We start from the raw sequence: 14,784 nt of genomic DNA on the forward strand, positions 1-14,784 counted from the left end.
AGAAAATGAAACCTGAGAAAGAAATTCACAGATGTCCCTCTGTAACACTACACCACCCTGGTGGGGGATCCCTCCCTTAACTGAAAGTCTAAAATCGGTGGTGTTAGGTAGTTGAGGAAAGACTTTTTAGCAGAGCTTTGTTGTGTTTTTAACACGACTTTTGTGCTTTGATTTGTTTCCTTGTTTGTGTTTCATTCAGAGTTGCATTCATTTGCTTTTTTGATTGATTTTTGATGAGTCACATGAAGGTATTCTGGATTTCTACGCATGATTGTGATGAAATTTGACAAAAGTTGTGTGTATTGCAGTTATTACATCTCAGTATTACAGTACAAGATTGCAAAGGTGTTCCTGATATTTTGCCCACCACACATTGATCACATTGCACTGTCTATTTGCGTTGTGAACTTTTTTTGATTGAGGGATCAGTTGAATCACGATCCAAATAAAGAGCAGCGGTTTGGGTCTTTTTATTTCACAGCACAGCACTAACCATCGCTGGCAGAGGAGAAACCATAGCGTCCTGCTGCTTTGTTGCCGCTAACTCATGTTGATAATGATTTGATAACACAACACTACAGACAATTACACGCACAGGAATGTCAGCGGAGAATGCAACGTCTGGAATATCAACAACTGCTCCCTGCTGCCAAATGCATAATCAAGTTGTTTTGGTATCTACCAGCTATCTAAAGCAGCCATCTTTCAGCTATCCTAAGCAGCTATCTTATGTCTCTGTCCCCTCCGACATCAGACGGGGACAGGACAGTGAGAGGCAGACAACACTGGATACACTGATAGCGCAGGGGTCTTGTTTTCCCATGTGCGTTGCCAGGATGTGATGTATAAATAGGCACTAGGCCTGCTTGTGTGTGAGTGCAGGCTCAAGTTATGTGACTATAGCTTGATAGGGGCTGTATGTGGTTGTGAACGGACAGCCATGGTGGGTCGGAGCTGTCGGTGTCTTCTCATGTCCCCGAGATCTAAGAGGCCTCTCTCAGGAGGTGGTGACGGGCGGCAGAAGGGCATGGATTCAGAGTATTTTGGTGTTAATTGAGCTTATTGGCCTGCTATTCACAGCCTTGACATGTGATTGATTTAAAGGCTAGCGTGAGACTGCGACAGAGCTGACCTCTCCTGTGGCGGCTCCTTAGATATGGCCTCGGCACTGCACAGCTGTGAGGAAATAATCCTCTCCCTTCATTTATTCTTTTTTTTTTCAAAGATGAGCGAGCAATCTGCCCTCGTTCAGTATTTTATTGGTTTTTCCAACAGTACAGAGAGAAGGAGAAGGGAAGGGAAGGAGAAGAGGGAGAAATGAGAGAAATGAGAGGGCCTGGCAGGGGCTGGGACTTGAACCTGTTCACCATGGATGGTTTTCATACTGGTGCACTAGTTAGAACAGCAGCTATTAAACATGAACCAGGACTCTGTTTATGATTTAAAAAAAAAAAGGTTCTGTAACTAAAATCCACCACTATTGTCTAAAACTGCTGGATTTCGGAGGGTTCTTCTGTTACTTTTAAAATATTTGCTTTGATTTTGGTGTAATAAGAATGCAAAACCATTCTCAAGCCATTTGGGTGAGAGGATTTGAAAAATTAAAGGAAAGAAAAATGACACTGTCACGTCACAGTTAATATAAAGCTACTTCCAGCAGCCGCATAGTTTAGCTTAGCATAAAGACTGGAAACAGGCAGAAACAGCTGGCTTGACTCCATCCAAAGATAATAAAATACACTTTTTAAGCAGCTTTTAAGAAAATTAACACATTATATCTTGTTTTGTTTAATCCGCTGCCATTTTATGAGGGTTTTTGTGTACACAGCTTGAGGCTGAAGCCGATGTAGAAGTACCTTAAAGAGCAATGCCACTGACAGCCGCTACATGTTGGCTCCAACTGACTCACATTTAAGAGTCATTATGGTGTCAAATGCTAAATTCGGACCGTCTAATAAGTGTGCTGGTGGTCATTTTGGAAATGATCGCTCCATTAATAAAATTTGAAGACTTACAGTAGCTTTAATGTCGGCCATATGGGCGTCAATTGACAGCTGTGATTGACAGCTGGCTCACCTGCTGCTCTGGGACTCGCAGTGTACAGTCTATGGTTTCCAGCCTTTATGCTAAGCGAACCTGTTTGCTCCAACTACATATTTACCGCACTGATATTAGAGTGATATCAATGTTCTCATCTAACTCTCAGAAAAGAAGCCAATAAGTGTATTTCCCAAAATGTCGAACTGTTAGTTTAAACTGATGTCAAAAGTCCAGATATTGAAATGATTTACACTGTTTTCTCAGTATGATCTCAAATGCCCAGAAAGCAGGAGGTTTAGTGATCATATTTGAAATCCAAGTAAACCTTTCCATATTTTTTCATTCTGTAAGTACAGTTTCTAAAGCTGATTGACAGGCCTTGACAAAATAAATAACAACTGCAAGTGTTATTTCAAGTCAGATATGCTACTTGTTCCTTTAACCTTGTTCACTTCACCCCCCCCCCCCCCCCCCCCCCCCAACCCCCTTCAGTCCAATTTTAGTCCTTCCAGCCTGGCTGACAGTCTAAAGTCGTTCACTCCCATCCATAGTGAAATACAATCAATCCCAGCACTTACCAGTGCAGGACGCCTGCATGCGGAGAATTCATATTCTGGGAAAGTTGAATATAACATCTTCTCCAGTTATACAACCTTGGCAAACAAGCATTGTTTCTTCCACTATCCACCCACAAATATTTGAACAATTCAAACAACAAAATGTCATTGTTTAGGCTCTTCTCCCCTAAAAACTTTATCTTTAAATATTTCTAAATCATCTGACCTCACTTTCCCTCTGCACAAATCTTCAACCATTCAAAACGCCCCCACCACCCTCTCCCTCTGCCTCTCCACTACGGCTGTATGACCACGCAGTAGTATTGCTTTCAACTGCATTGCTCCCCAAGGACATCCAAGAGTGGACGTGAGTGTGCCCAGAAAGTTCAGCCTTTAAAAACAAAGCAGAGACTTTTAACGGTTGCAAATTGAGCTCTTCAGCTTTAGACTTCCAGTGCAAACACACATATCCCCACATATCGCGTGCAGACATGCATATACACACACATATGCGGCAAAACACAATCACATCATTATTTTATTCCACTTTGGACATGGCTAAACAAGGGTTGTACATTATAATCCATATTTCCTGAACACATTTTTATCTTTCTCTGCATTCCCTGCTAATACATACTGTATATAAACTTTCAGGACACTGTTGATACTTTCACAAATCCCTCTGACAGGAACTGCGAGACCCCATTTATTTTCGAAAATCTCTCAAAAATGTTTTGCTCTCTTTGGCACCTCACGCTCAGGACATATTTACAGTGGATATGTGTGGACACACAGTGAGTCCAGCTGAACCAGTGAAAATGTTGACATTCAGACTTCATGACCTCTCAAAAGTATGGATAAACATCCTGTAGTTGAAACGCAGGGATACTCTGAACATATTTAATTCACCTAAGTTGGAAGTTCTGTGAGAAAAAAATATATGTGGATACATCACTGAGGTATATTGCAAACACAAATATACACAAATCCTGAAATACTTTTCTTCCCATTGAGAACACTTGGTGGATATTTACTCTTCGTTGCTGCTGTAAACATCTGTAACTCTATTTTTGTGTTTCTTTGTTTTGTTTGGTTGATGCTTCAGCTGCAGGACTGAAATCCTATAGCCCTCATTCCCACAGGGGCCATTTTGAACTTATGTCACAGTCAGGGTGGATAGTTCAGAGTAAGTAGATGCCAGCTGTTGTGTACCAACTGTTTAACTATTATGTCTAGACAACCTGTTATTATTCTCTAAGACTTATTTAACCTATTTCTCAGTTAAAAAACACAAATAGTTAGAATGGATATATGCTGAACGTGCAAGATAATAGGGACCCTTGTCTTTTCATGGAGTACACTGATGTAAATGTCATGTAAAGGCTATTATTTACTTTCTCTTCGTAAATCTGTATAAGTAATTGGCAAGATTGCAGTTACAGGGGTTTTTTTTTAGTTTTAAGCTGCATAAGGCACTGTAAATATGGTCTTTTTAATACATGCAGGTAATTATAGCCAGAATCCAACATTTCCAACTTGGTAATGTCATTAGAAAGCGTAACCATTTTTTTAGACTGGTGACTTTATTTCTTAAAGAGCAACTATAGTGAAAAACCTGGCAACTTTTACCACATATGCTCTGACTTTCAAAGAGTTCAAAGAGTTTAACTGATGTTAATCTGTGTGTTTTTATGGATTTTACAGATTGTAGTGAGAGCAGAAAGCTCCTCACTGAGTCTTTCTAGAACCCCGACCATCTCTTTCTTTACCCGTAACAACTATTTTCAACTTTATGTCTAAACTTAACCATCTAAAACTAAACATCTAAACCTTTCGGTTTGGCAGGCCTATAGAATACTGTTACTACCCCATAATAACCCTGGTGGGATCCTAGTGATTTGCACTGCTTCTGGTGTGCGTCAGGTCCCCCCTCACACTCTAAACAGGGGACTGTAGGAAATATATCCTATTTATATGAGGCATCATCTGGCAATTCATAGAAACTTTTTTAGCAACAAACATCCACTGTCCTTGGAAAAGAGTTGGCAACACTGTTGAAATGTCGCCTGTAGCCAGCTGGTAGCTGAGACAGACGACTTTTACATTCAACCAGTTGTTGTGTTTCCACAATTGTTGTTTGATTTATATGAATTACACACTCGGTCCTGAACTAATGCTAGTTTTATAAATATGTCAGTCTAGATTCAATGTTTAGCTACATGATATATTCTAATACTATAAAGTATACACCATGTACTTGTTATAGGTTGACACAGTAGTATTTTGGTAGCACAAGAACAAGAAATTACTACTAAACTGATTGTTTACTGTAAAGAAAAGATCTGCATGGGCTCATGTATATCTGCAAGGCTTTGGAACAGCACTACCAATTTAAAATCTGAAAACTTCCCAAATAGCTGCAAAATTGTTTTCCAAGGATCTGTTACTTTTATTTCTGTGTTTCGAGCTGGTATTTCACTTTTTTCCAGCTGTGAGTAGCTCCATAGCTCCTCCACTGCTGTGCATTGCACTGCGGGACCATCAACAAGACACTCATAAATCAAGTGGCTCTAGTATCCATGCTGGCATTATTAAGTATACTTTGTACAGATTCAAGTGTGAATATACAACCAATGAAGGCAGTGGATCTAATAGCTGGATTGTCTTGGATACATTCATATTCAAAATACTGTTATAAATAGTAAATAAATAGTTATTCATATGCAAATGCATTTCGACAAGATGTTTGTGACTTTGTGATGACACAGCACCATCATATACTTGTTTAATTTCGGTAACGTTGGCTTTCTGAGGATATGACAGCGATGTCATTCTTGCTACCTGCCCCAAGCTGTAAAGGACATTATCTCATTTCAAAACACTGGAGGATGAGGAACGCAGATGGACTGAGGTGATGAATCAGTCCCATTCACTCAGTCACCTAATAGCACTACATAAAATTACATAACAGTAAAACCGGGACATGTGTGCACCCTGTTCTTTCATTACAACAAATAACAATTTCAAATTGCAGATTTGGAAAGAAGCGAACAGTGTCACTTAAACAGACACCATATAACTCTGCAGCTGTGATTAGAAAAACAAGAAAACTAAAAGTCCAACGGCTGCTAACTTTCACTCGTCTCCTGTGTCTGCTCATTCTTGTAGCACGGCATAAATTACAGATTATTACTACACAATATGAACAAAGACATAATTACATGATCCAAGGCTCAACAATTCACCATTATACTTGCTGTCAAAGGCAGTACACTGGGCCAGATATATTGCTTTAAGTGTGAGGTGTCTCTTATTACATCCATAACAATCTCAGACAGCCCGTGTCTCTGGGATAGTAATGTCATGCCGGGCTGTGGCAAGGCTCTCCCATTGTTCTCCACAGGATGTTTATAGCTTTGTGCCTGATATATGATAACCAATAAGTAAGAGGTAGTAATTACAAGGCCCACACTCCAACGGATCGCCTGATGAATGCGTGAAATAAAAGATGGGGGCTCTTTGTGGAGGCTAGTTATTACAAAGACATACAGAGACTTGACGTGCGGCAGTATTGTGTGCGAGAGAGAGAGAGTGAGTCAAGGGGAGAAATAAATAGCATATATCAATTTCTTCCACCAAATGGCAAAGTAAATAGCACTGACCTTCTTAAAACAAATCAGCTGCAAGCCAAAAAGGTCCAAGTCAAAATATTCAGTTGCACATATTCCTACTCTTTCCCCATCCTCTGTTCAGGTCATGAAGAAATAACAAATTTAGGTGAAAAAAAACACACACAAAAAAAGCACAATGGACTTCTAGAGCCCCGGACACAGAGCAGCAGTGCGGTCAGACCTTGTGTCTCCTGTGTTAATCAGCAGCACTGTGCAATTGATTCTTTATGGATGTCGCCCCAAGGAAGAGGAGAATCAAAAGCCACCTAAACTTAATGTACTCAGTCGCTCATTTATAAATAGACCCAGTAAGTGGAGTCACTATGGATTAAAGGGCTACTTTGATAGTTTGAGAAATACTGTACGCTTACTGCATGCTCTGTCTTGTTTGAGAGTTACAGCAGATGAGAAAGATCGATGCCACTCTCATGTCTGTACAGTAAAAATGAAGCTATAGCCAGCAGCTGGTTAGCTTAGCTTAGCACAAAGACTCGAAACAGGGGGAAACAGCTAGCCTGGCTCTGTCTAACAGTAACAAAATTCGCAACATTTACAGCAGGTTATGTGCCGAACTATTTCTTGGCTGGGCTCGGTCACTCCCTGGAGTGTGTCTTGGCAACCTCATGGTCATGACAATTTACTGCATCCAGCCAAGAAATAGTCTGGCACATAACCCATAAAACCACAACGTGTCATTGTCAGAGTGAGGTTAGCTGTTTCCCTCTATTTCCAGGCTTTGTGCTAAACTAAGCTAACCAGCTGCTGAGTACAGCTTCAAATTTAGCACTCAATCATGAGAATGGTATCAATCTTCACATTTAACTCAAAAGTCCTTTAAGTAATAAAATATACAAAACAGTTTTTTGAGCAATTCAAACATTTCTACAAGTCAGTTTGCTTTATGAGGGTTACTGAGCTCTTAGTTTAGCCATCACAGATGCAGACTGAGGGTCGATTAACCAAAATCGAAACTGCTTCATGAGTCAAACCATGATCCACCAGTGCTCCCACCTTAAGAGGCGTTGTGACTTGGATACTAATGTGCCCTGATATGTGCTGCTTACCTTGGAGAGAGATACCTCTCTGATAATAATCTGAGGCCTTCTAAGGGCACACTAAGGCTTCTCCGGGACCTCTGCAATGACCCCTTTTCTTTGAAGTGTGAACTTGAAAAAGTTCAAGTGGGGAGGCTGCTGAGTAGTTATGGAACTTCAGTCAAAGCATTTCTACTTGATTCACCAAAAGCCTCAGCGCTGACGTACAATGCGATATCATCTCAGAGTCTGGAATGTATTTCCTACCCCGCTCGATCAGGCTTAATTTGAAGTTGGAAGCTTTTTTTCTTCTACCTGACGCCAGATCTGATAAAGCAACACACACAGCCTTCATCTACCTCAATTTGTCTTCTAGAAAGCATAAGAAGAAGAGATTTCCTTTCATAATGCAGAGGTATATTTCGCAGTCTGATAACGTAAAGTACACTTTTAAGTGGCAGTATTTTCACACCTCATTGTACAAGATCAAAAATTGTGGGAAGAATACATTGGTCTTACGGGAATAGTTTGACATTTTGGGAAACACTCCTATTTGTTTTCTTGCCGAGTTAGACGAAAATATCAATGTCATTCTCATTTCTGTACGGTAAATATAAAACTACAGCTAGTAGCTAGTTATCTTAGCTTAGCATCAAGACTGGAAACAGTAAGCCTGCACGTTTAAGCTTACTAATTGTACAATGACAATTAATGGTTTTACAGCCAGATAATAGTCTATCTTTTCAGATTTTTGTACAGTTTTTGTACAGACTAAACTAACGAGATATAATGTGTTAGTTTTGATCTTCAGAGGTGCTGTTTGCAGATTTTGTTACCTTTGGACAGAGACAGGCTAGCTGTTACCCCTGTTTACATTCTTTACGCTAAGTTATGCTAGCTGTTGGTTGTAGCCTAATACTTGAGGGGAAAAATATGAGAGTAGTATCAATTTTCTCATCTAACTCTTGGCAAAAAAGTAGATAAATGTATTTCACAAAATCTCAAAATTTCTCTAAGAAATTTGGATTTTCTGTGTCTCAGTTCATGTACAATAGGCTACCACAGCATCGTGCTTATTTAACACGTTCAACATGTCAGCATTGATGTAAATTTTAGAAACAAGTCAGTGTCTGACCATGCTTGAGCAAAACTGTCTTCAACAGACAGTTTTAACACAGGGGCTAATATAGACAGTATGCAGTTGACAGCCAATTCAGTCCTGCAGGGCGAGAGGCCAAAATCCTTGAGTTCCACCCCTGTTTGAGAAAAGATCAAATACTCAGTGCAACAGCTGTGGAGCTGTAGGCTCTCCCCATTCAACCACTAGATGGAAACAATAGTCCTCTGCTCAGCACAATCACTGTTGCATTCACTTGTTGCATGTTAAGCCTGATTCTGTGCACTGTTTTGTCTTTTTTTTTTCCCCGTCATGCCAATTCAAATCATCTTATTTATGGATTCATTATGTGTGTGTCTTTGTGTTTTTAGAGAGACCATCGTCAAGCGGTTCACCTCCAAGCACTTACCCATGCTGAAGTGCCCCTTAGCAAGGCAGTAAAATCCCTACGAGCAGCAGGAGTGCTTCTCTTTAGAGGAGAGAGCTTGTCCTGCAGGGCTCAATAAAGTTTCACGTTATACTGCATGAAAACATTAGAAGAAATGATGACAGAGTTATTATGAGTCAGCCACTGTAAAAACACCACTGGGACTATCATTTTACCAAAGGAGCGCATTATTTTCTGCAACCTGGAGAAAAATAAACTACTCACTGCTTGACTCAGAGCAACAGAAGCAGAAGCTTTTTCTTCCATAGTGCCAATAATTAATAAGTAAAGGATAAAATTCATTTCAGCTCAGTGAGTACTGTACTTAAGTCCAACTCAGAAGTACTTGTACAATTAAGTATCTACATTTGTGGCACTTTATACTTCCAGCCCACTACATTTCAGAGGAAAACTGTACTATTTATTCCACTATACAGTATATTTCTTACAGTAATTTTACAGCTTAAGATCTTAAAAATCTGCATTAAGCATATAAAACATGAGTAACTGATATACAGTAAATTTAACCACCCAACAAACATTAAAATGCTGCTTTTATGTTGATGCATCCAGCAGTGGTGGAAAGTAACAAGGTAGGATACAACTGTACTTGAATTTGAGGTGTTTTTACTTTACTTAGTATTTCCATTCATTACACTTAAGGAGGAAATACTGTACTTTTTACTCCACAACATTATCTGACAGCTATTGCTGCTTGCATGTTAATGCATCAGTAATAATAATAATAAAATGTTAGAATTGTAACGGTTATGAAATATAACAGTGACACAGGCCATCGCACTGCTACATACATAAAGAGTAGAATACTTTTACTATTAACACTTATATGTTTTGATTATACTTGCATACTTCCACTCAGGGCTGGATGGGTAAAACGGGCAACTGCCCCAGGGGGCCCATAGCTCATTTTGGCCCTGGTACTCCCTTACAATCCAGCCCTGCTTGTACTCAAGTACACATTCAAGTGCAAGACTTTTACTTGTCGTACTGTAGGCTATTTTTGATAGTACTCAAGCAAAAGATGTGAATGAATGAGTAATAATACTTCGAAAAAGCCAGGGGCTCTTCTGCAAAAAGAGCAGTGGTGGAGAAAGTATTCAGACAATTTACTTGAGTAAAAGCAGCGATACCACACTGTAAAAAATACTCTCAATTACAAGTCCTGCATCCAAAATAAGTAAAAGTATGCAAGCAACATTAGCTAAAGCTCAAAAGTATAAGTACGCAGTGCAGAAAAATGGCCCCTGTCACTGTTGTACTATTGGATTATTATTACTGATGCATTAATGTGTAAGTATCATTTAGTTGGTTGCAGTAGAGCAAATCTGAATTGATTTATAGTCTGTACTTTTAGGTAGTTTAATCTATAACTGTGAAACATAGCCTATTTATGGCTCATCAATGTTTTATATCATAGGTCTCAATCTGTTTAAAAAACTAGTCACTATGGCTGTGAAATGAATGTAAATGATGGGTAAAAACTACAGTATTTTCCTCTGAATCGCAGTGGAGTAAGTAACCTGAAATGTAGAGTACTTATAGGCTTTAAAAGAGAGTCGGCTGCTTTCTACTTCTGCTTTAATGCATGCAGGACTTTTTCCTTTAATAGGGTAAAGTAAAGGCTCTGGTGCTGTCTGAAAACTCACAGCAGAAATAGAGGTATTTGACCATCCTCCAGCATCTGTCTGATAATTTTCCTTGTGTGGTGCGCCGGGTGAAATGTGGGCGTCACGGAGCGCCCACCTCCCCCCCACCACCTCCCTCCCTCCCTCCCTCCCCACCTCCTCTCCTCTGTGTCTCCCTGACTGGAGTCCCACTGAGCGGCTCTCAAACTTCAGTGTCGAGCCCGAAAGCGGAGGACGAAGAGCCGGAGCCGACAGACAAACCGACAGACAGACAGTCAGACCCGCAACAAAACAGCACCAACAAGCCGCTTTCATATCTCCTTTTGTTTTTCCCCCCAAAAAACGATCATCAAGCTTCGGTTTAAGGATTTACGCGCAGCTCTCGGAGTTTGATTTTGATGATTTTTCCTCCATTGTTTGTCGAAGTTTCCGACTGTCACGTTTCAGTTACGGACCTTTATCTCGACTATCTGTGGGATTAATCGTTTTAATTCAACACTGACAGATATAAACACTCATCTGCTTCGTGTGTGCAGCTGTTTTTCGGAGTGTTTTCTCCTCTAAAGGAGCGCTAACGGTAAGGCAACATTTGGACCACCATGGGGAAATAGCGGGGATCTCTCTGCAACCGACCCCGTTGCTTTTTTGACTGCTTCATGCTCATTTTTTAAAGACAGAGCTCACTTTTTTGACTAGAATAATGAGCATGGATGGTTGTCCGTTGAAGGTGGTGATTTTTCTGTGGTGTCTGCTGGTGATTTCTGGCTCCAGCTTTGAGATCGGCTCCTACGACCTGGAGCGAGGCAGACCGGCCAAGTGCGAGCCCATCGTGATCCCCATGTGCGAGGGGATCGGCTACAACCTGACCCGCATGCCCAACTTCATGGACCACGACGACCAGAAGGAGGCTGCCATCAAGCTGAACGAGTTCGCCCCTCTGGTGGCTTATGGCTGTGATGTGCACCTCCGCTTCTTCCTCTGTTCCCTCTACGCCCCCATGTGCACGGACAAAGTGTCGACCTCCATCCCCGCCTGCAGACCCATGTGTGAGCAGGCCAGGGAGAGGTGTGCACCCATCATGAAGAAGTTCAGCTACACCTGGCCGGACTCGCTGGACTGCTCCAAGCTGCCCACCAGAAACGACCCCAACGCTTTGTGCATGGAGGCCCCCGAGAATGAAACCAGGACTGAGGGCAAGAAAGGCGAAGGCATGCTCCCGGTGGCCCCTCGCCCCAGGCAGCCGGGCACCAGCAGCGGACGCTCACCGGGCAGCATCGGCTCGTGTGAGAACCCAGACAAGTTCCAGTTTGTGGACAAGAGCCAGTCGTGTGCTCCGCGCTGCTCCCCCGCCGTGGATGTCTTCTGGTCCAGGCAGGACAAGGACTTTGCCTTCATTTGGATGACAGTGTGGTCCATCCTGTGCTTCATCTCCACTGCCTTCACCGTCCTGACCTTCCTCCTGGAGCCGCACCGCTTCCAGTATCCCGAGAGGCCCATCATCTTCCTCTCCATGTGCTACAACGTCTACTCTGTGGCCTTCATCATCCGCTCGGTGGCTGGGGCTGAGAACATCGCCTGCGACCGAGAGCACGGCGAGCTGTACATCATCCAGGAAGGGCTGGAGTCCACAGGCTGCACCATCGTCTTCCTCATCCTCTACTACTTTGGCATGGCCTCCTCTATCTGGTGGGTCATCCTCACCCTCACCTGGTTCCTGGCAGCGGGGAAGAAGTGGGGCCATGAGGCCATCGAAGCCCACAGCAACTACTTCCACATGGCCGCTTGGGGTATCCCCGCTCTGAAGACCATCATCATCCTGACAATGAGGAAGGTGGCAGGGGACGAGCTGACAGGGCTTTGCTACGTAGGGAGCATGGACTCGGGGGCGCTCACCGGGTTCGTCCTCATCCCTCTCTCCTGCTACCTGGTCATCGGCACCTCCTTCATCCTCACCGGCTTCGTGGCTCTCTTCCACATCCGGAAGGTGATGAAGACCGAAGGCACCAACACGGAGAAGCTGGAGAAGCTCATGGTGAAAATCGGCATCTACTCCATCCTCTACACGGTGCCGGCCACCTGCGTCATCGTCTGCTACTTTTACGAGAGGCTCAACATGGACTACTGGAAGCTGAGGGGGCTGCAGATGAAGTGCGGCTCGTTCAGCGGTCACAGCAGCGACTGTTCGCTGCAGACGTCCGTGCCAACCGTGGCCGTCTTCATGCTGAAGATCTTCATGTCGCTGGTGGTGGGCATCACCAGTGGCGTGTGGGTGTGGAGCTCTAAGACCCTGCAGACCTGGCAGGGCCTGTGCAGCAGGAAGCTGACGGACAGGACTAGTAGCAGGAAACCCTGCAGCGGCGTGAGCTGCGGCAGCACGCACTGCCACTACAAATCTCCTGCTGTGGTCCTGCACATGGCCAAGACTGACCTGCACTCAGACAATCCTACACACGTCTGAGACAGAGCGTGCACTGACACACACACACACACACACACATACATACTGCCAAATGCAAACACATTCACTGACACACACACTCAAACACACACACACACACCTATGCCCTGTGTAAGGAGCTGCTAAAAAAAACACTTTATAAGAAGAAGAGTGGTTGAATTGAACTGTCAGTTACTCCTCTGCTGCTGCCAAGGGACACGCAGGTACAGGATGAGAAACTATCCATAAACAGTATTCAATGCATAAAGGGAAATGTTCAGTATTGTTACCCATATTTTTCTGTTCCTTAGTGTTCTGTGCAGTAGACATGCCCAGTGTTGCAAAGAAAAAAAAATACAAAAAATGGGAGGCATCTTGGGAAATATTCTCCTCCATGAAAGTGGCATGATTAGCTGTATAAATCTGTATAAATGTTTTATTTATTGTAAATATATTTAATTTAAGTTCACCTTGGCTCTTACCAGATTATTGTTGTTTAGATGCATTTATTAAAGGTCAAGGGAAATAAGGTGCCTTTTATGAAGAACTCTTCTGGTTCTGGCCTTTTGGAGGATAATAAATTTGTGGAATTCATGTTGAACTCTCTCACTGCCTGGTGTTGTTGTCATTTCAGTGAACGTCTCACAGTGTCTCATAACGAATATTTAACCGTTTAAACTGTTTAAATAGTCACAAATGATTGTTCGTTTCAGTCTTGTTCTGATTTCCTTCCTAACCCCCCCCCCTTTCTCTCCCGCAACACTGCCACCAAATGTGTTGTCTTCCAAGTGCATGCTGCTTCCCAGAGGCGTCCCCAACAATAATCCTCAAAGAGAATCACTGATGAATAGAGTGACAAACCGTGGCAAGAATTAATGTTTGCATCACCGCCTTTAAAATGCAGGAGCAGCTTGCGGAAGAATATATTTCATTAATGGCTGTTTTAATCCTTCCCGAGAATCACTGTTGTTGCCCCCTCGCTGCTCTATTTGATCCCTGTGAAAACACTCAGCACTTTGATCTGAGAGGACAAATCTGAAGTGGATTTCAGCCTTATTACGTGGTTTCACTGACGGATTTAAGTTTAACACAGGCACTCAAAACTGTGGTAGATTATTAACTTAATATACATGTGTTTACATGTGCTTTATAGTTGCTTGGTTGAATTTGCTTATGCTACTGACTGAATAAAGCCAAATTCCACTACACGGAAGATCCAAACTTCCATATTAAAATATGTGAATTTCATAAACTAAGCCTGTAAGATTTGGCTATAAAAAAACAAACTGTGTACCATTAATTCTTCAAGTCACTGAATCACTGACTGATTCAGAGAAAAACTATGCATAACATTATTTTCATTAAATAAATACCCAACGTTGGGTCTTGCAACTAACTTCTCAGTAATAAAGTCCATTTTATTATGCACAAGAGCCACCATGTTCTCACATGGTCCATAAAAAAGTGAAAATAAATAGCTTTTACATTACGGGACTTTAACAATTTAAGTGCCAGCGTAAATTGCAGCCACACAGAGCAAGTCACTTCACAAGCAAAACACAGTGGAAATTACAGTGTTTGACAAGCGGTGGAATTGATTGTTTATTATGTCTGCGTGTAATTGTGTGCTGTGTCACTAACAGCAGCAGCAGCAGCAGCACATGGGAGTGATAGCATGGAAAAATGTGATGACCAGGAGCTTGTTTTCATATGCAGCGTCATCACATTACTGGAACCTCCGAGTGTGAAGCAGCAGGCGTGTGCTCAACTGACATCTCCAGAGGTTAAAAGTTGTTTTGTTTTCATTTTTCCACCGTTTACATTCCAGCAAATAAGATTCATGTTCTACAGCCCG

General features: G+C 42.2%; 1 protein-coding gene across 1 annotated transcript; it reads left to right on the forward strand.

Annotated features, from left to right (window-relative positions):
• The first annotated feature begins 10,644 nt into the window (after nucleotides 1–10,644).
• fzd9b (frizzled class receptor 9b) lies at nucleotides 10,645–13,535 on the forward strand. The gene has a single exon (XM_067594500.1). It carries the CDS (start codon nucleotides 11,193–11,195, stop codon nucleotides 12,948–12,950), a length of 1,758 nt encoding a protein of 585 aa, XP_067450601.1. The 5' UTR covers nucleotides 10,645–11,192; the 3' UTR covers nucleotides 12,951–13,535.
• Nucleotides 13,536–14,784: the final 1,249 nt, after the last annotated feature.

The sequence above is a fragment of the Thunnus thynnus genome, chromosome 7 (assembly GCF_963924715.1).
Source record: "Thunnus thynnus chromosome 7, fThuThy2.1, whole genome shotgun sequence".
In the NCBI taxonomy this organism is placed as follows: Eukaryota; Metazoa; Chordata; class Actinopteri; order Scombriformes; family Scombridae; genus Thunnus; species Thunnus thynnus.